The sequence below is a fragment of the Kryptolebias marmoratus genome, linkage group LG16, assembly GCF_001649575.2.
Source record: "Kryptolebias marmoratus isolate JLee-2015 linkage group LG16, ASM164957v2, whole genome shotgun sequence".
Classification (NCBI taxonomy): Eukaryota; Metazoa; Chordata; class Actinopteri; order Cyprinodontiformes; family Rivulidae; genus Kryptolebias; species Kryptolebias marmoratus.
Genome location: NC_051445.1, coordinates 28298881 through 28324248, shown reverse-complemented (window position 1 = coordinate 28324248; position 25368 = coordinate 28298881). Strand labels below are relative to the sequence as shown.

Genomic DNA, 25368 nt, shown 5'->3' with positions numbered 1-25368 from the left:
ATTAACTCCAGCAGATTTGATATTTGACACTTTATAAGAGTTAAGGTACCAACTCTCCAAAAAGAGTTAAATTAACACTTTCTGGTGTGGACCCATATAGACACTTTAAAAGTGTTGAAATCAAATCTGACAGTGTTAATCTGGGCCTCCTGGATTTGCTGTGTACCTAAATGTAGCAGAATGCTAGCTAAAAAAAGCAAAAGACTATCTAAAAGTTACAAAATGCTAGCTTGAAGCCAAAAGTATCAAAAGATTAGCCAAAAGTAACTAGTAGAAACAGCTGGCTAGCTAAAAGCTAAAAGTAACAAAAAAACAAAACAAACTAAAAGTAGCTAAGGGCTAGCTAAAAGGTAAATGTAGCAGATAGTAAGCTAAAAACTAAAAGATGCAAAATGGTAGCTAAAAGTAGCAAAAGGTTAGCTATACTGAAGCAGATTTCAAAGAGAACAATGTATTTGAAGGAACTTATGAGATGTCAGTGTATTTCTATGGTAAAATATTTGTGAACTAAGCTAAATACTTTATAAAATATAAGTGGCAAAACCCCAAAGTCACAGCGCCGATCTGAATGAGCTCACCATTTTTTATATAAGAATACCTAAAATTTTAAAAAATATGCAGAAGTAGGAAGATTGATATATTGATATTCGCACACACGCACACAATTAAAAAATTAAATAACAGGAATTCTGCATTCACATAATTACATTTATAACAAAGAAAAACTTCATTATGAAGAAGGTAAAGATGTAATGATTGCAGTCTTTTGCTTTCACAGCAGATTCCCACCCTTCCTGCATCCTTGCAGTTAAAAGGAATCCCATGTTATTCTCTGCAACAGCAGCAGGAGGGAGGCTCTGTATTTGGACCTGACCCATACATATGTCCACATTGTTAGGTGCATTTGATTAGATCCCTGAAAATGCAGCTCTGCTTATTAAGCTGGAAGAAAGCAGGAGGCAGGAGTGAACGTGACAGGGCCGTGATGAACACTCGCTTCTTTAGCTCCATGCACTGCTGATGGGCAGTAAGTGGCCAAAGTGGGCCACGTGTCGGAAAGCCACGCACAGATTAATGAACCAACTGAGATGCCATTGATCTGAGCTTCTGTGGCGCTGCATGGTAATATGCACTTTTGTTGACCTTAACTTTGAGACCACTAATATTACAACCTACTGAGCTTTGCAAAGGGCATGGAGGTTAAAAAAGATAAATGAATTTTAGTGAGATTCCAAGGCTTTTGTTTTGTGAAATCCCACAAAAAGGTTTGCAAGATCCCAACTTTTTGTTTTTAGGTGTCGAGCCTTCTCCACTACTCTATACTCCACAGGGCGCACACCACACGGTGCTTCCCATGTGTAGGGAGCCTGAGTCTTCTGCTCGGAATCTGTAGTCCTCAAATATGAACTAACATCATAGTGTTTTAGTTTCCAAATACTTCTCATCATACTACTACTCTTGTGAATTAAAAAATTTGCACCATGTCTTGAAGAAGCTGAATGTTTTGATACCTGAATAAATGAAATAGATAAAAGTATGCTGATGTGGTTATAGTGCAAAAAACGTTAAAAAGAAATAAATAGGAAAATAATAGTGTGAATGCTGACACAGCATTTGCACAAGAAACACATCCTGCACATTGAAACATGAAACCCTTTGTGATAAAATGTCTTGATAAAGTTGATAAAAACAGTTGTGTTAAAAAAAAGGCTGAGCCGTTTTATTTCATATTCCTTGAAGGAATACATATTACCTGCTCCCGTTCATACAATAGTTTTAAACTATGAACTAATTGCAAATGATGATGAGAAGAAACAGCCATGTTAGCACTCAGAGTATGTGTTGAACAAGACTCTCACCTAATACCACACAAAACTTTAGCTCAGTATTGTGGCTAAGCTAATCATTGTAGATGGCATGCAATGTGCAGCACTCAAATTATTTATTGTAAGGTACACTCAACTACTACCATATTCTATTTTAGCTCAATAAATGTACAAATGACCGATCCATTTTGAATTGGGTTGACTCCAAAGTTAACCAGTTTTAGATCTACATCCACTGATTATTGTAGCTTCATTTTTAAAAATAAATTATGACATGACAAGTTGTGTGTGTTTGTACACTTGAAGTTAAATTAGAATAATTTTAGAGCGTGGTAAACGCCTGGGGTCTCATGTACACAAACATATGTAGCATATGCCTTTTTTTTCACACAAACCCTCAGACGTACGACAAAAAATGATGAAATGACCATGGCAAAGTGCACAGCCATACATTAACTTCAGGGCTGGCATCCGCATTTTTCTACAGGTTTTGCTCCATTGGTAACATTTTGAAGGTCTGCTGCGAAACTGTTAATGATGTGAAAACAATTATTGGACACACCTCATGGATAAACTTTGAAGTGAGATTTTCTGGTTCATAGCTATGTTGAGCTGAAAGTCAGCATTTTCAATGTAACAAAGAAGTACGTGCTTGAGTGCGGGTGGGAAAAAATGTGTATAAAAAATGACGTATTTATAATAAACAAGCGACGGCTGAGTCATCAAAGCCTGGTGGGCCGCAAGGCTTATAATACACTGCGGGAAACCCTGTATATATATATATAAAATTTCCCTCCCGCATGGGCGGTTCCATTTTCACTTCAAGCTCGGGTTCAGTCTTGAGGGATCTACGCAGTATCTTAGCTGTTCCTAGCATTGCACTCTTCTGGACAGAGATCTCTGAGGTTGTTCTGGAGATCTGTTGGAGCCACTCTTCCAGTTTGGGAGTCACAACACCAAGTGCTCCGATGACCACTGCTACCACTGAGGCCTTGACTTTCCACAACTTCTCTTTTTCCTCTTTCAGCACTTGGTATTTCTTGAGCTTTTCTTGCTCCTTCTTCCTGATGTGACAGTCACTTTGGATTGCTACATCTATCACCACTGCTTTCTTATGTATCTTGTCAATCATCACAATGTCCAGTTGGTTAGACATCACCTGTTTGTCAGTCTATCTGGAAGTCCCACAGTATCTATCTATCTATCTATCTATCTATCTATCTATCTATCTATCTATCTATCTATCTATCTATCTATCTATCTATCTATCTATCTATCTATCTATCTAGTCCATTAAACAGTTCATATTAGATTTCATTTGGGTGGCTGTGGATCAGTGGTTAGAGCAGTTGTCAATGAGATAGTTGGTGGTTCGATTCCACCAGTATGCCACATGTTGAGGGGTCCCTGGGCAAGACATTGAACCCCTCATTGCCTCCAATGTGTGTCCCATCAGTGTATGAATGTGATCTAAAGCAGTGATTACACTTTATAGATTGATTTATTCAGATTAGCTTTGTAGAAATTCAGTAGAGTGCTGTATGGATGTATGTGTGTGTGGATAGGTAAATGAGGGCACATATTGTGTTGTAGCACTTTGAATGGCCTGGTTTGCTAGAAAGGTGCTACTGTGCATAAGTACATTACATTTCTCAAATGTCTGTATGTCAGAGAATATTTAATAAGTAATATATTACTACTTATATATATAATAGATTTAATCAATAAAGTGATTTGCACATTATGGAACAAAACCAGAAATAACTAAACCTCTTGTGTAGTTAAAAGGTCAAGATATTTTTGTCTTGAGCTATATCGCACCAAGTGGTTTAAGTGTGCTTCACTTACGCCTTGTCTGACCATTTTTTGTTACTTTTGCTGGTGTGTGCTGCTCTTAGCCTAGCAGCTTCACACACACTGTCATACCTCTTGCGCTCGTCACTAATGCCAGTATGCCAAATACAACATTTTTATGCCCACTAGCTTATCTTAGAGCGTCTCTAACTTACATTTCCCGATTTTTTTTTCTTCTCATATGTAGGTATTATTGTTAATTATGAGGAACTGAAAATCACACATGCAGAGCACATTTCCTTTTATTTACATTGAAAATGTGCTTGGGTTTGAACATACTCACAATTTTGTACATTTTGATGTTTTTGTGCGTACATTGTTGTCTCAATTTTTGTGTATGGGGTGTTTCAGTAGAAAATTCATGCAAGTCTTTGTACATATTGCCCTAGATCATTTTTATTTTGTCCTGATATTTAGAACCTTAGAACTGAAAGAAGGTGAACTTTTTCCCCATGACTGAGCATTAAATTCTAAATAGAATACACAGTTGTGCTCAATCTAAGGACACAGAGAAAGGTAAAATCAGCAGCAAACAGTTTTGATAATAATATATATATTATTGCATTGAATATTATGCACTTGTCATAGTGCCTCAGACAATATCTACAATATAAAAATACAAAAAACACTAAATAAAAAAAGCAAGCAAGATAAAAACCAGTAGCTATTTACTGTGTCGTCTGACGGGAATTGTTCCCTTCAGCTTACCTCCAAAAGTTACAAAAAAACAGCCACAGGCCCGGGTATTACTCAATTACACTACAGCTGGTATTAGATAAGGTGACTGTGGGGGTTGGTTGATCCAGACAAAATTACGGACTTCATCCCTGGGATCCACCCTGCTTCCCTTGAAGGAAAAATCATTCAACAACTGAGAACAAATAATCAATCAAGCTCCCAGGTTAACGACCGTCCAAACCCCGACTTTAGTCTGGTTGTTTTCGAGATCCTGGAAAATAAGATCTCAGGGTGATATTTTAATAAATCACTGTGCTGAACCCACTTTTGCAAAACCTCCAAAAAATACTGGTGAATATTCTAGTGAATTGACTCAGGTAGACTTAGGAATATTGGTGGAAATGCTTCCATAAGTGTCATCCCTTTTCTTGGGTCTTGTAACTGTGATCTGGTGGAAACTCTTGGTGAAATTGATTAATGATCCAAAGACTCGTGAGAGAATCTAGTGAAACTGTTGAAAATCTCGTAAAATCCGGTGATGCTGATGAATATTCATGTGGAAAGTCCAGTAATACTGATGAAATCTTGTAAATAAATCCAATGAAATGATGATAAACTTATGGAAAACCCCTAGTAAAATGTTGAAAATCTTATGAAAAACCCCAGTAAAATGATGATAATCCCATGAAAAACGTGTTAAGTGCCACAGAGATACTTAGAATAATATTATAGAATCACCATGTTTTGTCTTTTAATATGCTTTGCAAATTTTTATTAGTCTTAAAGGCAGCATAGCAGTTTAAAAAATTAAAGAAAGGAGTTAAATTTAACTTTGACAGATACAGCATAAATCAATCAGATAACTTTGCATAGGATATAAACCAATCAAGTCTACTTAACACTTAGGACCACAGCTACATTCTTATCAAAATTTAACAATTTAGGTTAGGATGTATTAGGGAACAGTTCTTACCATTGTTTTCTGTCAGGATTGTTTACCCCTCAGACGGAGAATGTGTGGGTAAAAATCAGTCCAAACGGACCTCTCTTCTGTCTCAGACTTAGAAGTTGGCTTTTGAATTATAAAAATCTGGCCCGGCCTGACTCCAGGTTGAAGTGAGCAGTGGTTGGATGATAAATCAGAGCTTTTAGGTTCAGTTTTTGACAGCTATAACTTCTAAAATAATCAGAACGCCCGTAAATACTGATGGACCCACCGCGTCTTCAGAACCCAACTCACTCTGTTCCGTTTTACTTTTTATCTTCCAACTGCACTTCCTCTTTTTTCTGAGCTGCTGCTCTAACTTCTGCTTTTTTTCAACTTTATTCTTTTTGTTTTTCCTTACCTGTACACAGATATGATATAGTGTCAAATAAACTATAAAACACTTACCAATTTTTAATAAGACTCATATTTTATACTAAAATCTTATTATCTGATGCTAGACTTGTCAAATTCCATAGCTTCTGGAAAAACCCTAACTTTTTACTCTATCAACTGAGCAACCTGGAGAAGTTACATAAACCTGTCCCTACCCTGTTATCTTGTAAGCAACCTGGACAAGTTATGTAACCCAACTTAACCCCTTTTTCTCTTAAATGTGTTCTTCCCTCCTAACCTTTTGACTCCCTTTTTAAGCTGTGGTCTCTTCACAACCATTAATACTGTCACATAATGCTCATTGATCATTCACACTTTTAATCACACACTTTAATCATTTTTAAATATGATCATTTACTGATTAAATCTTTTTTAATATGAACACACTTAAATCATTCTATATGTGATTATTTACTGATTAAATCTTTTTTAATATGAACACACTTAAATCATTCTATATATGATTTTTTACTGATTAAGTTACTTTTGATATGATTATTCACTGATTAAGCTCCTCAGCACACTTAAATCATTTCCCCCCTACCCCAGCCCTGTCTGTCTGGGTTCAGGGCTGAGCTCAAAAATGCACTGACCACAACAACAGTCATTGCTCTGGATTATAGAACATGAGCATTCCTGGGAAAAACATTCCATTTCCTAGACACACTGATAGACTCAGTGGTAAACAGTCTTTTAGCAGGTGAGAAGAAGCAGTTTTTTAAAGTCTGTTTGTGTGTGTCCTGATTGCTTTGTATTGATAGTAGGACCTTCAAGAAGTTGTTTCCTTGGTAGGTGATGTGCTTCATGATGTCGTGTTTTTTTTGCTATTTTCAAACAGCAATTTCTGTGTAGGAGCTCATCTGCTGGTTGTGGGGTGCCAACAATCATCTGTGCCATATTTACAACTGAAAAGAGTTTTTGGGACTCTTTAGTGAAACTGTAAAACTAGGCAATCATGTAACTTGTCAACATGGTTTCTATTGTTCAACTAAATATGTGAATCGGGAGCTTCTGAAGGAGGTTTGCTCTAGTGCTTTGCCCACTAATGATGAGGTTTTGTTAGTCCAGAAGATACCTTCTGTGATGGTAACTCCTAAGAGCTTAAAACTATGAACTGTCTTCATAACCTCTCTTTGATGGCTAACAGACAAGGAAAGGAAAATGAGAAAACAAGACGAGCCATGTTACTCAGTTTACCTGCCAGTGGTGATTATGTTATGGCTAATCAGTGTACATTTGTCACTTGCTCCTTTGTCACTCCTCCTTCAGTGGTAGCTGTTGGGAGCCAACCAGGTTCCTCATAATTCAATAAAACTGCTCAGTAGCATGATTGTACATTTGGAGACAAGACATGTTCTCAAGTATAATGAGATGGGAGCTCTTGATTAAGTTCTCCTTTGATTTGAGAGTATAATTGAACAGGCTGCAGATACAGCATTTGGGCTATATACAAGCCACTTGATGGTGATTTAACCTCAGCATGTTCAGGACTGTCACGCGGTTCAGGAAGAAATATCACTGTACTTTGTTTTGATTATTCTGTTCTTTAATAATAAAAAAGAGAGCGGAGGGGGATTACCCACACTGAGGATCATCACCTATAATCAATTCACTGTGGTTTCTTATTAGCAATTGGAGATATGCTAAAAATGAATCTTCCCCACAGCTTTCTTGCTTATTCTTTCTTCTTCTACAGACACTTAAAAGGTCTGTAGCTCTAATTTTGACAGTTAGCAAGTTGGATGACCAGTGGAAGCTCATACAATAGACATAAATGGATTTTTTTTCTTTTTTATAAAGAAACATAAAAACTCACTGAAGTAATAAATGCTGCAGATCTGATGCACATTTATATCGGTTTTGACCCACTAAGTGGGTCAAAACCGACATTTGTCAACTAGGAGAATGGCAATAAGTGGGTCTAAAACCCAACTGGTCGTGGATCGGAACACCAGCAATCAGCAGGTCCAAACCCAAAAAGTGTCCGGACAGCCGCCTGGTAAAGATCAGTTTTATTTATTTATTTTTCTCCCAACTTTTTTTCTCTTTTATTAACCTAGTTCTAATGTTAGTTTAGACAAACCTGCCTTGACTTTACCAGAGACATGTTTCTGGGACAGCTGAGCTGTTCAAACTACAACTTTCTTTGGAAATATAGCGGGGACATTGCCACACAGCTCTGTTCTCCGTGACAGGGAGAACATGCATAAACACATGTTCTATATTTCAGTCAACAACAAAACATTTTCCTTTTCCAGCAGATATTGTTCAGCGGTACAACCAGCAGAGCTAACATGATGGTCTTCTTGTAATGAAGTGGGTGGCGCTTCACTTGGGTTGCTAGGTGAGGGGCTGGGCTTGGCTTGGGGTTGCTAGGTAATGAGGATTGTGACACAACAATTCCAAGGTTTTTGAAACAGGTCGTTTTACAGACACCAGAAAACATTTACTTATTGTCAAATACCGGCTGGATGATTTTTTAGGTTCTTTTTTTTTTTGCACTTGCACTGTTTCTAGAAGCAATAGATGGGCCAGCAGTGGCTCAGGAGGTAGGGGTTTGTCTTGTGATCGGAGGGTTGCTGGTTCAAGCCCCCCGCTCTGGCTGTCTCAGCTGTTGTGTCCTTGGGCAAGACACTTCACCCGCCTTGCCCACTGGTGGTGGTCAGAGGGCTCGGTGGCACCGGTGTGATTGGCAGCCTCACTTCTGTCAGCCCGCCCCAGGGCAGCTGGGGCTACAATGTAGCTTACCACCATCAGTGTGTGAATGTGTGGATGAATGGGTGAATGATTGTAGTGTAACGCGCTTTGGGGTCCTTGGACTAGATAAAGCACTATATAAGTGTAAGCCATTTAGATACCCCAATGGAAGCAGAAAAAATGCAAAAAAAGTGAAGTTGGCATGATGGATCACCTTTGACTGTTTTTTTTTTTTTTGGTTTGTTTGATTGAATTGCCAGTAATAAAATATAACACTGGCAATATAGAATATAAAGTGAAGCAATTCTCACTCTTTCACCACATGCCAGGGCTTCCAGATGTACCTTTCACTTGCAACATTTATTACTAACTTGTCAAGTGCAAAATTTCAGACATGCTTACTTTAGTTGGTAATTATAGTGCAATCAGCAGTAAATTGTCTATCATATTTCCTTCAGTAGCAGGTGTTTTTTCCTACTTAATTTTCCTTTGAAAAAGTACTTCCTCAGCTGAGGAGGGACACAATAATCTGATTGTGGTAAAACTGCTGTTGTAGACACACACAACACAAAGTTGAAACATTCCTCATGGCTATCTGAGTACAGATTTCAGAGTTTAAAATGTATTTCGAATGTATCATAAACGTCCTGTTCTTGCTGAGAGGATATATACAAACTTTTTCTGATTTATGATAGTTAATGTAATGACAAGTTAAAGACACTTCACTTTCAGTCTAGAAGAGAAAATTATGTTGCTGAAATACAGTGGAAGTCAATGAGAGTTTGGGCAGACACACCCTGCACTCTGGAGGAGTTTAAGAGAAAATTACGTTTTTTAGCAGTGAGAGACACACCGAGTAATATAAGATGAAATAGTGTATATTTGTATCTCTAAATTGTATAAATGGTGTCAAATCTATAAAAATCTTTAGAAACTGTATACAGCTCAAATGTTGGTGTGTGACATCTTTGCAGTTCTTGGTAAAATCTCTTGAAATCATAATACCTAAACTGCTAATGTGTAAAAAATAAACTGTTAAAAGTGTCAAAAAAAAAAAACAGTTAGCAGTGTCATGATGTGCCCATCACAGCTGGGATGTATGCAACATCTGTGAAAAAAAGGCTATAATACATTGCGGACTGAGCAGATACAGCACGCTAATTAAAAGTAATGTTGACACTCATTATGATGTTTAAGGCACACTGAAAATGCCTTTCATTTTCTAGACTTTTCTCATATAGATGATTAGAAAATGTGAACTGATCCTTTATATTAAATGTTTAACTCTAAGTATGAAATATTTTCAAGAAATGCTATGATTTAAGCTAGATGCATTGTGACCGGTACAATATTGTTTGGCTTGTTTTTAATATTTACACATGTACTACAACTTTAAAGTTATTCAGTACAGAAATCGTTTATAGATGATAATAATTTAATATTTTATATCCTGAGGCTGCAAGTTCAAGCAAAGGTTGCATCAGAAAGAGCATTAGGCATAAAACAACAATAACTATATAATTAAATATATTAAAGGTTCTTGTATAATTACAGCTGCAATCCATGATTTTGTAAAAAATAAAATCCACCAAAACAGTTTAAAAGAATGTGTGAATAAATTTTATACCAGTGTTATGAAAACAGATTATTTTAATTACATTTTCTCAGCCAAAACTAGCAAAATTATGTAGTACATCACGTCACATTCAGATGTGTCTTCTAGTGTATCTTGTTAACATGAATTCTGGGTGCATAATTATCATGTACACTATGTTGGAGTAGTGTTTGAAATGTAATAAAAAACACCATATAGTATATTATACAGTGACCAGGATGTAATGAGTGACTGAGTGAACAAGTGAACATTTTGAACGCAGCCATAGCCTTTTCTATTCCCAGCAGCTAACGAAACACCTCACTTTTCAAAGGTTAAAAGTATCAGGATTTGTGGTTTTCGTTACTTTTGTGTAGTTTTGTGTTTATCTTTGTCCTTGTGTTTAGTTTTCTTCCTGTGTTTTTCCTGTCACTCAGTTTGTTCCCTCACTGAAGGTATTTTCTCCTCAGCTCCTGCCCTGTCCACTCTTACCTGCTCCTGTTTGCCTTCACTCAGGTGTTTCCCATTGTTGGTCCTTATATTCTCCTATTCTCCATTTTTGTTGTTTTGGCATTGTGTGAGGCTTCCACTATTACTGAACTTTTGAGTTCAGTAATACTTTTAGTGTCTTTTCCTGAAGCTCCTTTGTGTTTTTCTGCATTGTTGGGTCTAACTTCTACAAAATTGTCAGAAATGTTTTTTTGTTTTTTTCAAACAAAGTTCATAATTTTATTGTGCATTTGTCTTGAAAAAGGCACCTATAACAACTCTACAACATTAAATCCACCTGTTTCCATCTTCAAAGTAGCTAAAAGCAGTGGGCCAGCTTTACCTCCACTCCTCTTATTTAAATTAGCCTTGATGTCAGCTAGAACACTTGGCAGGTTTAAAGAAAACACCCACTAACCACAAGTACAACTCTGATGGATTGACCAAGCAGTCTATTTGGACTTATGCTTATATCTATTTTAATGGTCTGAGGATTTTGACACGATTACTGAATACCTCATGTACAAGAAATTTTGCTCAAAGACCTTACACAAAAAAAATTGATTTAATTGTTCCTGACACAAAATGACTTTTTCAATGCACTGTTCAGCTTGAAAACATAAAAAAACATGCTCATGTTATATTATAGACAAGTAAACCAAGACATTTATTGTACAAATGTTATTAAAATTGTTTAACTTTCTTTTTTATTCTTGGGTTTATTCATGCCCTTCACTGAATAGCTTGAAAGTCCTGATAGTGCCACTGTGACCTATTTAAACTTTGAATGATGTTTCTACTGTGAAGTATGTCTGATCTATAAGCTGGGTTTCCTCACTCATTTCATTCAAATCCCATTGTTGTCTAAAGGGAATTTTTTTTCAGCAGTGTTGTGCAAATCATGTCTATGCTATAAGATGTATCACATTTTGATGCATTCCTTGTACAGGCTTTTCCAAAGTTGCAGAAGAAGTAGGTAATCAAAGATTTACAGGAACGGAAAGATAATGGCCAAATATTAATAAAGCTGCATCGTGTTTCTGCATCAGGACCATTAATAACAATAAATTACAAAAAATAAAAAAGAATGAAAAAGCGACTGTATGAAGGCTAAAAACACATTATATCAGTAAGGTAAGAAAAGAAAGAGCTGCTGCAGTCTTGTTATCATGTGTAGCCAAAATTTTACACCCCTCAAAAGCACTTGCAAAATGCTTCTCTGTGGATGTGTTATCAGATGCACAGCTGAATCCACAGAGAGACGGAATTTGTTACGTGAATCTTGTGAAGCCAGTGCATATCAGCACAGCTTTGAAGTGTTGTGCTGATATGAGAAAGTGTTGATTGTTAATGTGAGAAAAAAGTTCATGTGCAAAAAATGACAAAAAACTACTGAAATGATCTAAAATAAAAATTCCCATACAGTGGTTAAGATAAAAGCTCTCTGCCACTCCTCGGATTGTTGAGGAATCCACTTAGTTCTGATAATAAATTTTAGAATGGGGTGTGACCTCTCACTACCCACACTTTTCTTGAACAAACAAAAAATTAAACCAAAAATATATTAAGTATTAAATTGTGTTTAATATCTAAATTATTCTGTTTTTGATTATTACAATTATTAAATTACTAAATCAAAAAGCAGTTTTGTTTTGTTTTTTGCCTGTGTCCTTTTGACAGTTTTACATACAGTATGTTAAGCTAAAACTTTATTTTGCAGTAGCTGAAATTAATTCCTAATTATATGCTGAGCACTAACTGAACATCTTTGCTTGAAACACTAACTGTTAAAAAATCAACTATTTTTTTTCTCTGTTAACAATCTCATAAACCACTGCACAGATTTTATTGACACAGGTATTAAATATTGGGTGACATCTACTGTACAACTGACTTACTCTTTGGAGTCAACCTAATTCAACATGGCCACCGCAGCTTATTGACTTTAGCCTACACAAAAATGGCTATGAACCAGTTATTTATTTATTTATAGATATTCAGCTAAAATTTGATGTGGTACTACCTGACGGTCGTTCACTTCAAATTACAAATCTCAGTTTTTGTAAAGATTTGGGGTTAATGTTATTTTCATGTTTCAGTTTGGGTTTATTGTTTCTTTTATTTTGTTATCTGGTTGTCTTAATGTTTAGTCTTGTCTTAATTCAGTTTTTGCTCCTTGTGTTCTTTGCATTCTTGTCATCATTCACTTATCCTCACCCTATCATTTGTTTACCTGCCACGCCCATCTTCGCCTGCTCTGAGTTTGTAATCACTCACCTGTGCCCACTTCTCCTTATTACCTACTGTCTTTAAAACTCACACTCTACACCACACCCGACAGTTTTAGGCATTAAAAAAGTTCTAAATATGTCCAGACCCTCCATATTAGGGCCAAAAGTTTTTTTTCATTCATCATTATTTTTATTTAATTTCTATTTAATTTTATTTTTGTTTTTTATTTGAATGATTTGGATTGAACTCAAAGGCAATGCAATTTTTTATGTTGAATTTTTCTTTTACAATGACTTATTTTTTGTTATGCATTCTGGCCTTACATTTGAAACAGTCTACAATTTGTATGACCTACTCTTCTTTCGCTTTCATTCTCTTCATTCTTTAGCTCCTCAAAGTACTCCTTCCATCTTTTCATAACAGTCTCTTTGCTTGTTAGAACATTACTATTTCTATCTTTAACAAGCCTAACCTGCTGCACATTCTTTCCAGCCTGGCCCCTCTATTGGATTGAAGTCCTTTTCTCCCTCCTCAGTGTCCACCCTCTTGTACAACTCATCGTATGTCTCCTATTTTTCCTTTGCTACCTCCCTCTTTGTCCTACATTGCATCTCCCTATATTCCTGTTTACTCTCTTCAGTCCTCTCACTGTCTCATTTCTTCCTGGCTAACCTCTTCCTCTGGATAACTTCCTACACTTCACTATTCTATCACCAGGTCTCCTTATGATCTTTTCTCTGTCCAGATGACACACCAAGTACCTTCCTACCTGTCTCTCTAATCTCTGTGGCTATAGTAGCCCAGTCATCTGGCAGGTCTTTCTTACCACCCAAAGCCTTTAACGGCTCCTTTCTGAACTCCTTATAACTTTCTTCCTTCCTCAACCTCCACAATTTGGTCCTTTTCTCTGTCTTTACTTTTTTCCTCTTCATCACCAGAGCACTCATCCTACACACCACCATCCGATGCTGTCTGGCCACACTCTCCCCTGCCACAACCTTACAGCCCACAATCTCCCTCAGGTTACCTCTTCTCCACAGAATGTAGTCTGCACACTCCTGCTTCCACTCCATGTTTCTCCCTCTTTTAGATATAGATTTTGACTACAGCCATTTCCATCCTCTTGTCAAAATCCACCACCATCTGTCCTTCCTGGTTCCCTTCCTTGACACCAAACCTGCTCATCTCTTCCTCATCTACACTGTTTCCTTCACCAACATGTCCATTCAGATCTGCTCCAATCACCACTCTCTCCTTCCTGGTAATATTCTCTATCACTTCATCAAGATCCTTACAGAATTTCTCTTTCTCTTCTACATCACATCCAATCTGTGGAGCATAACCACTGACCACACTGAACATCAGACTTTCTACTTCTACCTTTAGACACATCACCTTATCTTACACTCTTTTCACCTCAGCTACATTCCTTGCTAACTCCTCCTTCATGACCACCCCTACTCTATTTGTCTTCCTATCCACACCATGGTAAAACAGCTTAAACCCTGCTCCAATGCTGCAAGCCTTGCTGCCCTTCACACTCTTTTACACACAACACATCCACCTTCCTCCTCTGCATCATGTCAGCCAGTTCTCTACATTTGCCTGTCATTGTCCCTACATTTAGACTTGCCATCTTCAGTCCTGCACTCTTGACTTTCCTATTTTTCTTCTGTCTCCTGGCATGTTTCCCTCCTCATGCTCTTCAACTAACAGTAGCACAACTTCTGCCGACACCCTGTATGTCAACAGCACAGGCGATGGTCGTTGTTAACCCGATCCTCAACCGATCCGATATGGTGTCGCTTAGATGAACTTGCATGTAAGTTTTGGCAAAAGGGTTTCTGACACAACCCTCACTATTTACCTGGGCTTGGGACTGGCACAAGAGATACACTGGCTTGTGCTCCCTTGTGGCTGGTTAGGTGAGTTTAATGAAAGTGTTCATATAAAATAGTAATGACACTTCCTGTTATCAATATTTTATTTTATTAACCAGTTTTAATTTCACAGTTTATTACATTAGGGCAGTTATTTTTTGCAGGTCATTAAAACTATAGGGGAGGTGTAGAGGAAAGGATATATTTAATTATGAGATGGAGACATTTGAATTGTTAATAATTCATAAATTATAATATCTCGGGGCACCACCCTCTCAAAAGAGGGAAATATTACATAAATCTATAAATAAATACATCTAAGTGAGACTAACTCTATAGACCAGCTCGGAGCACCATTCAGAAGCAAACCAGCAAACGATTCAGAGAGTTTATCCTACAAAGAGAAGGATCCGTCTGGCTGCTGTTTGTCGGAACCAGCCAGGAACTTTTAGACCACGGCGGGAGAAAGGTGACCAGAAGATGTTGTCTCAAGGGCACTTTCCATCAGCAGGAACTGAGTCGAACCTTTGGCTGGTTCCTGTGGTCCAAACCGTCGGCAGGCAGGTGAACGACCCTTGGATGACCATTCAAAGCTGGTTTGATGGTTAGGCTGGGGTAAAGAGTCTCATGAAGACGACCCAGTGGAATTTAATAAAGGCTCTGACTGTTTGCTCATTTAACTCACTTCCTAAGCTAATGCCAATGTCGACCACTGAAATAAACGAAAAAACTTCTTAACAACAAAAATTTGGTTCAAAACGAAAATATGATGAAGTCAGCAACACGGAAAAACAAAACAACACGAAAACAAAACAAAAGCGAAGTGGAGAGAAGAGAGAAAAAGTTAAGAAGTGATGAGACCCCTGGAGAGAGTTGCGCTAGACTTTTTAAACAAAGCCGGGGGTTGGGCTTTGTATGCCGATAATCCAGTCAGAGTCATGTTTCTCAAAAGAAGGCAGGAGTTTCAGTGGTCATTTAGCCAATGAGCAGTACTCGTCCTCAGAGGGGGAGTTTTTACACTTGTGCGCAAAGGAGAGAGGAGAAAACTAAACTTGATTAGATCTTTGCATTCTTTTTCTGCCTCAAAATTAAATTTAATAAGCAAAAGGGGTAGCAGACTCGATCAGTGATTAAATTAAGTCTTCTCACAGGAAGTTGATCCTTAAGAACTCAATGAATCATAGTTATTAGCACTGTAAAACACATATATTGATACACTTGTAACCTGATGAGAGGTACTAAGTGGGTTTTACTTACACATGTACCATATTACAGTGAAATAACATTAATAATGCAAATTAATGAAAACAGAACAGAAAACATATAGACATAAAAACATTAAAGATGAAACGTGTGACTCTAGTTTTTAAAATAAGAACCCGTGTGTTAATAATTCTTCAAGCTGTCAATGTTTCTTATTCATGCTTTTATTTTGAAGGTGTCTTGAGCAGTTTCCTCTTCCTTCTTCGCGTTCTTCACCTGATCTGTTTAGAGCAGGGGTGGGCAATCCTGGTCCTTGAGGGCCACCATCCTGCAGGTTTTCCTTGTTCCTCTGCTCCAACACACCTGATTCAGAGGTTAAATCACCTCTTCATGTTCTGCAGAAGCCTGTTAATCACCCATTGATTTAAATCAGGTGTGTTGGAGCAGAGAAACAAGTAAAACCTGCAGGATGGTGGCCCTCCAGGACCAGGATTGCCCACCCCTGGTTTAGAGCGATGCAGCAGTCACTGACGATGTGAGTAGTGTAAACAGTCGGGATATGAATGTGTGGATATTACTCATCACTTCTTATGGTGTTATTTAGTTTTAGTGTATGTTTGCAACCTTTAAAACATCAGTTTTTTTCAGTAAATACAATCGTGATTTAGCTTTAAAGCTAACTGAACTGTTAGCCCTGAGCTGTTAGCCTTGAGCTGTTTGTCAGAGTACTTTCAGTTAATATACCACATTGTTCAGGTTAAAGCATTATTTATGACAAACAATATTAGTACTGATGCATAGTTTTATTCACTGTTGTTTATTTTCTATATTTAATTTACTGCAATAGTGAATTAGATCTTTATTTCTTTATTTTCAGAAACTGCTCTGTTCTGTAATGAATACATCGTTCATCAGTAAATCTTCAAACCCCACTGATGACCAGTGTGTTTTCTGACATAAGCCCTGTAGTGGTTAGTTAGGCAAAATCAGTCACAGAGGTCACAATCTGTCACACTGTGGTTGCTCTCGTAACTAGAAAGGAGAAAAAAAAAACAATGTTAGCACAATATCACATTTTAACATTAGGGTTGCAGTCCAGAATCTTATTTTGAACAGATTAGAAAGTCCACATTAGATAATATAGTCCAAACTATACTAAGAGGGACTCAGGGTGCTGTCGTCTGGTTGATGTTAACCAGACCACTTTTGAGGGTTGGTTCTCAGGATATAAATTTCTTCCAAAGTAGTAATATTTGACACCTCGATTTTATCTTTGGAGCCGAGAGGTCTTAGAAAAGGGTGTAAATCCTTAGGTTGGTTCATTTAGGTAAAATCCTCCCCCTTTGCAGAGGGCTGTTGATGCAAACAGAGTCTGGGAAGGAATAATTTGTGGATTGGGAGTTATCTGGTGTTTCTGTAGTCCCTAAATCAATAAATTGGGACCACCACTACAGTTTGTTTCTCCACTCTTGAACAACATGCAGAGTGATCAGCACCTAAGGGTGAATCTCATCCATTTCTGGTATCTTGCTACCAAGGAGGTTTTGTAACTACCATGGCAACCTGTGTCAAGGTAATAAACCAATGCCCCTTTTCCACCGGCTCTAAAGGTCCCGGCTCCACTCTACTCGGCTTGCTTTGTGCGCATTTCCATCAGCATTTTTTCAAGGCCGGTCACTGCTTTTTTGGTCCCTGCCTCGGAGTAGGGCCAGCCGGGCCGGACTTGCTTTCGTGGGTGGCACAAGCTTAGCTCCTGTTCACTCATTGGTCGTGGACGTGGCCAGATGCAAGCATAAAGAGCGAACAGTAGAAATATGGACAACAGCTTTAGCTTACCCTGCAACGTTTATGCCGTCTGTCCCCCAGCTGAAGGCGCTGTAAAGCCTGAAATCTCCGACGGATAACAGCTGTCCTACTCTGCGCAACAATCGCGGCATCCAGAGCATTTCTTCCAGTGCGCCTCTCTTCCTGAAGTCTCAGGAGAATCTCCATAAGTTTAAAAAACAGCAACAACACAGGGCCAACGTTGTCCAAAGTTTCGGTAGCACCCCCTCCCCCCAGCCCCCCCCATCCCCCACAACACAAGGAGGCGTTCCTCTGCTACCGACCAAACTGGCCGGTGGAAACACGATGCATTTCTTTTAGAGCCGAGCCAAGCCAGACTGAGTAGAGTGGGGCTTCTGTAGTAGAGCCAGTGGAAAAGGGGCACATTTTTCCTCCTCAAGGGTAGACATGGTGACTTAAGGAAATCCTAAAAGTGTTCTTTCCACTGCTTAACAATATCCCCAGTCCAAGTCAGCAGTTGACCACCCAAACCAAGCACAGAATGGGATAGGCCATTCTTTCTTTTACAGAGTCATTAAATATATTGCCAGAACATTCTTAAACTGAAAGTCCTTTTCTGTGGTGCATTTGAATTCTTCTCACAACCAAGATTTTGCTTACACAATAGATTTTTTGGCCAGTCTGTATCTGCCAACTGCTTCAGGAGTCCTATGGGACAACCAAGTCTGAAAGAGCCTCCCTTTTTATTTTGTTGGCCTCAGCCACTGCTGATGTCCCTCTGCCCACAGCTTCTTCAAGCCACAACTGCAATAGAGGCTTTTGACATTACCTATTAGAATTACATGTCCCCAATCCCCCAGAACATGCAACAAACTCTCCAAGAGGTGGAAGTTGAAAATTTCCCTAACAAACAGGTGCCTCTACCAAATACTCCAAGTTCACCTTCATTATTTGTGCAGGTTTACCAGGTCTGCCTAGGAGCTTCTCCCTGCCACCAGATTCAGCTCACCATCAGGTGATGATAGGATGACAACCCTGTCCCTCTTCCTACTCAAGTGTCCAAGACATAGATGTAGTGAAGTGGAGGTGGGCTGTTGCTGACCTCAACTAGTGATGTTGTTGGGCGGTGGAAGGAATACTTTGAAGACCTTCTCAATCCCACCAGCAGTTTTTCATAAAGGAAGCTGACGCTGGAGACTTTAGGGTGGGTCTGTCCATAACAGGGGCTGATGTCTCTGAGGTAGTTACAAAGGTCTGCATGGGCTCTGAGGGTGGATGAACTCTGGATGTTGCTGGGCTGTCTTGGTTGACATTCCTTTGCAACATTGCATGGACATTGGATTGGCAACAAAAAAAAGAAAATATGACTGAAAAGAAGTTTTATTAACACCAGTGGACAAATAGGTGATTTAAAGCCCAACAATTCATGAGGAGTGAACAGGCTTTAGAAATAAACACAGAGGTACTTTATTGTCAAAGACATCCAATTATGTCTTTAAAATATTTTTGTTTCTATCAGCCTTGTAGACACATGTTCACTCATGCAATACACCTCAATCATACATCTATACTGTGAGCCAACCTAGTGATTTACCAGGCCTCTGTAGTGTAGCATGAGTACTTGTGTTCCATTCATCATAGTAAATGAAAGGTGGACAAGGCATATGTTAAAGATGTGTGTGTGTGTGTGTGTGTGTAAGAATTCTGAGATAACATTAAGATCTTTCAGTTGGAAAAAACAACCTTTTTCTAAGTGTATCACATTCTTGTAACATTGCTTGACTGACTGCATGCCATCATGTTATTACCAGTACAATTTGTCAGTATGGCTCAGTGAGTAAAGTTAATAATGTACAGTAGGGATTTTGCAGTTCTGGCCCAGGCTCTCTTAAAATATATTTCCCTCCTCTTTATCTATGAGTTCTGTCTGCCTGTCTCCATTTCATGTCAGTGTTTGTTTTTAATCAAATCTTTTTGTGTCAGTTTTAAGCATTTAACATTTTTACTATTGAACAACACCATGTACCTTTGAACATATACATAAAAGCTAATACAGTGATTAAATAAAGGGCTAGCATTTTTTCAAGAAATACATTTAGTTTTAAACGAGAAGGGACACAGCTATAGCCATTTTTGGTCAAACCTTGCAAATTATGTATCTCATGCTATATTGCAAGAATTCACAAGATGTATATTATATGTATGTGTTGGTAATGATGGTTAGCTACTAGCACACCAAATATTAGCTCAGTATCTGTAAATTTGACTGAGTTAGATCTATTTTTGTGTATTGACTTGGTGTCACCAGAATTTAAGATGGCCACTTGAGCCAGAGTTAATCTTTTGTAGATGAACATCCGATGATTATTCTCTGAGAGTTCATTAAAATCTGCTCAGTGGTTCATAAAATATTTTGCTTATGGGACACACAAACAAACACACCCCACAGACATACAGACACACACACAGGCAAAAACACAATCGTCCTTTTGCCTTTGGCAGCGGGTGATAATGACTGCAGTATATTATAGGTGTGTGTACGGGGTGGCTTTTGCTTGAAGCTCTTACAGGTTGTGATATTGATCTCAACTTCCTGTAATGGCTTCAGACCATTAACTCCACCCCACTAGCCATTAGGCAGTGACATACTTTTGAACATGGAAAATGGCTCCGCCCACTTATCTTCTATAGGTGATTCTCCACCTGGCAGCCAACCTCTGGCTTAATGCCATATCATTTTCTCACTTCATTATATCATCATTGCTGGATTATTGCAGTTAAACCTGCCACTGGGGGGGATTTAATGTCTATTTAATACACCTTGTTGTAATACCAAAGCACAGTATTTCTGTAAACGTGCCAGAAATGTAATTTTTTTCTTCCATCTCCTCTACTAAGTTTTGCAACTTTAATTTTTTATTGGATTTACAAGCCCATTTTGGTGTGTTTTACAGTTCTTTATTTTGACATGTTTATTATTCAAAGAGAAAACAAAGAAGCCATTTGTTTGCATGCTAATAAAATATTCTTCACTTATTGGGTCTGCTCCTTTTCAGTTTGCCTGGTTAAAAGTGATGTTGAGTGGTGTGTGAAGGATTTATCACCGAGATATAGGGAAAAACTATGGGGTATCACCATAAACCGGAGACAACCTGTCAGAGTTAGCAAAACATATTTTTTTAGAAACGACAAGATTGTTTTAGGAAAAATTTAGGTAATTGAGATAAATGAAAAAAAAGAAAAACTTTTTTTTTCTTTTGTTTCTGAGAAAATGTTAGCAAGCACTGTGCAAATAGACTTATTAGCCATAATGTAATTGCCACCCTTTTTATGTAGAATAGGTCATCCTTTTACCTAAACAGCTCAGAATAATCAGAGCTTGGGCAAATAAATTTGGAGGTGTATGATTGAGACATCAGCATCCCTTTGTCCTTATAGATTCTGAGGTGGCATTGTTTGGATTGGGCTGCTTTTTCTCAGATGCCATCAGATGCAGTCAGAATAATTTTGGGGAATTTCAGAGACTGGATCACTTTACATCAGATTGTTTGTGTTTAACCGTGGTTTTTGAGAGCCCACTGTTTCCTGTTGAGGGGGAGGTTTAACTGTAGTAGAATGCAGTTGTTTTACGGGGGTGGAAGGGTGATTGGTCTGCAAAAATGTTTAGGGTGGGTGGCAAGTGTCAAAATAAAATTCATGCAACCACGATGCTGGAAATGAGCAGTGTTACAAGATCAGAAATAAGTGTTCTGCATATAAGACTCTTACTGTTCCGAGGGAATACATCAACTGTATTTTCATGGATGTTTTTCCTGTTTTCCTTTTATGGATATGAACATATGACAGTTACATGTTCATATGTTGTTGTGTCTTTGTGAACTGCCTTCCAACAGTATTTGAGGCAAGAAAGAAATGTTTTTTGGGCTAAATTATGCCTTTTGGTTCAAAGTTTGAGTTTGGTAAAGTTTTAGATATTTTTTACTTGCGAACATTGCAAAATAAAAAACAAAAATTAGACTCAGTTTACATGTAAACTGCTGATCTCCGAGAAACATTAGAGATTTTCACCAATGTCAATTGTAAAAACATTACACGTTTACACAGTAATGCTCTGATCGCAATTGGTGTTTACACGAGACCACAAAAGAAGTTTCCCTCGCTGTGGTTTCCATGCCAGGTCACTAGCTGGTGCTCTGATTTTTGTATGTCAACAACATGTACATGCATGCAAATACTTCAGTTTCGAGCATGTGAATAGTTTCGTTCAAATGGCAAATACACAAATGTTCATTTGGACCGATGATTAGGTTGGGTTGCTGCTACATGTTACTTTGAATTATAAATCTAAAAGAAATCCGGCACATACACAAACACTTCTGCTTTCAGGGACATTGCATTTTCCTATGAAACAATGGCTAGAGTTTTGGAAAACAGTTGTGGCAGGCGATGAATGGATGATTAGAACTATAGTGATGTTTAATTTGTATTATAACTTGGGATGTCCCAGCCTAAATGTATTTGTAAGTCAAAATAAAGGGCAGTTATCAGCGCCACCTCCTGTCTGCAAACACATCCTATTAGAGCCCAGGATACGAAGACATGAACTTTAAAAACTTATAAATACAAGAATAAATCCTGCTCACCAAAGCTTTGCCATCAAACAGGAAATAATGATAACTCACACTTGGAACACTGAAAATGAACCTAGTGTCACACATGACTGAGTGTGACATTAGGTTTCCACACATATAAATATCAATACACTGGCATTGCAAATCCTTTGTTGTGAAACAGGAAGTTAAATCCTTCCTAAATCAGTGACCCTTCTGACCCAAGTTTCTCATGTTTGTCCTAGACTAAACTTTGTTTTTATGTATTATTATTAAATAAAACCTATGCTGTTTACTTATACTGTTACTGTGTGGTAAAGTCTCTGTCTGCATTAGTGTCATGCTCCATAAGTGTTTGCTCATGTATTTTTTTATTTATGTGTTTATTTTACTTTTTTTAAGCCACGCAAGTCAGCCCATCAGAGCTACAAGATGTGTTCCAGGAAACCGCTTCCAATATCTTCCATATCAACGCCAACGGTAACATTACCACTGATTAACTTAACTATGAGTGCATGCAAGTGTAATCTATTTTTGTGTGAGTTTGAACAATGAGCAGACATCTTGATTTATGTGTATAATTAGGATTTTGATTCAGAGATAAAATTAGATTTAGAGTAATAGTTTTAAAATTGTTAGCTTCAGAATATTTCTAAGTAAATGACAAGTTGTTTTAATCATTTCAAAACTCAAATTAGAACTAAGATTAGAAGCACTTACAAGTATTAGTTACAAATTTGTATTTTATTGTGAGAATGAAAGTTTGTGACTGAGATGGTTCAAATATAGACCTATAATATAGAGATATAATTCAGGGGTTTAAAACAAGAAGTTGATTTTGATTAAAGATCAGTTTTTGGTGATAAATTTGAATTTAAAAATCAGATTGTAAGTGACAACGACTTTAAAGTAAACCCAGTGGTGAGTTTATGGTTAAAGCTTGAATCTAATATTGATTAGGTTAATTTTTTCACTATAATGTAAAGGTTATTAGGATGTAATGATTTAACTAACATAAGATGTGTCTGTTGGCTTTACTGCATATGTGATTTAAAATAGGGAAAATATTTTACCATGAAATAAAAAAATTTTTTTAGATCAGTTTTAAATTCATAGATTAGGATTTTTAGTAAATATACATTCATAGTTTAGTTTATTTGTGTGTTTCTAGTCAAAGTTTTGTTAGGTTTTAAGAAATGATAGAATTTGAGATTAATATTCTCCTTTATAATTGAGTGTTAGATTTAATTAAAATTGTTATTAATTATTTAAAAATAATTAAACAATGTTCCGTCTCAAAACAATGTCCTCACTGAAGCTTAACCTCAAAGAAAAAGTTTGGACATGTTTAAGTGGGTTTTTGTGTAAAGGTTACAAATAAATATAACCTTACTTGCTATAAATAGCTCTTTAAACAACTTCAGTTTGGAGAAATAAAGTTTAGGCACCAACCTGGACTGATGAGCTAAAAGCTAGTTATGGATGCAGCTAAGACTAAAAGGGGATTGCTATCATCTTAAATACCTTTGATCTGAAAAATTTGATAGAGGGTAATGCAAATTCTATTTTATAAACCTCAACATCACTTTCAATTTCAAATTACACAATTATGGAATTCCGTGGTTCTTTGAAAGCACAAACAGAAATAGCAGTAAGGTGCAGCACATTCAGTGCATCCAGGTGTCATGCCCAGCAGAATTGTCCTAATATTTCTGCTAAAACAACTCTGTAATGTGAGACTAATGATAGTGTAATGGTTTTAGTAATGTTGAGTATTTTATTTGACCCATACTGATGAGCTAATAATGGCTTGTCCCAACAGACCAACATCCAAACTCGGTTGCTGTTGTCTTAAAACAATTTCAATTTCCACAATATAACATTGCACAGTAGTAGTACCATGTAGCACTTCCAGGACTTCCAGGGATCACTTACAGTGCGAAAATCATAATATTTTTACTGAAATTATTGTAATTTGAAATTGACAGTGGTTTAAAGATTTGTATAACAGCATTTATGATGATGGCAGAGGATATGACACTCAACAACAGACTTGCAGATCTTCTATAAGTCTGTTGTTGAGAGTGTCATCTCCTCAACCACCATCTGTTGGGGCAGCAGCATCAGAGCCAGGGACCTAAAAAGGCTCAACAACCTGATAAAGAAAGCTGGTTCTGTTCTGGGAATGACTGGAACCTCTGGAGATGATGATGCAAAGAAGGATTTTGCATAAAATCAAGGAAATCGTGGACAACCCTGATCATCTTCTTATTCGTCATCGGAAAACAGAGTCTCTTTAGTCAAAGGCTTCTTCAGATTAGCTGTAAAACAGACCATTACAGGAGATGCCCACAGCCATCACCATCTATAATAACTCCTTGATATAAATGAGCTATGTCAACATTTAATTTCCCTTTGGGATAAATAAAGTATTTTAGAATTAAATTTGAATTGAATTGAATTAGGTAAACTGCTATGAAATTTTTATGACTGAAGTTGATATTTCTAAATATTATTTGAAGTTTTTACAATGATCTTGCCAGTGTTCAAACTAGCTGTCAGTCATAAACTCTGTATCTACAATAGGTCAGATACTATTAATTGATAACTTTTATGCAGAAAATCAATAAAAATGGCCGAACATGTTTCTGTAGATCTAGCTGTAAAGTTAAATAATGATTCTGAACACCTAATTTCTGAATCTGGTGTTAAATCAGAATATGAATATACTTTTGTGAGGACAGCTTGATTTTAGATTTAAATATGCTGTAAGTTTAACTGTGTTCATAAAATAATACATTTTGATGGGAGATAATGAATTCAAGGTATATGCCTAATTTTGCATAAATAATTTCAGTTGTCACCTTGGAGAAAAATCTTCAATCACTTGGAACATCTAAAGACACATCAGAGCTGCGACAAAGTCTGTGAGTAACACACACACACACACAGACCTGCTGATACAGTCGATTATACTCATTTTCTCTTTGTTTTTACATGCTCTTATGTATCGATTGTTCTCTTCAGCTGAGCTCCCAGAAATGACCAGACTCAGTGTTGCCAAAGAGTACAATCAAAGATGATTGTAAAGGTTTAAAATGCATCACATCCCTCTCCTTTAGTTGGCATGTCATCAATT

At 37.3% G+C, this 25368-nt stretch overlaps 1 protein-coding gene across 1 annotated transcript in view; it reads left to right on the top strand.

Moving 5' to 3' along the window:
- Positions 1–25368, top strand: part of tsnare1 (T-SNARE Domain Containing 1) — a 337313-nt gene that overhangs the window by 102715 nt on the left and 209230 nt on the right. Inside the window, exons 3-4 of the mRNA XM_017434702.2 lie at positions 22632–22709; positions 25087–25156. Of these exons, the coding sequence (XP_017290191.1) occupies positions 22632–22709; positions 25087–25156 (148 nt within the window). The remainder of the gene's footprint in view (positions 1–22631; positions 22710–25086; positions 25157–25368) is intronic.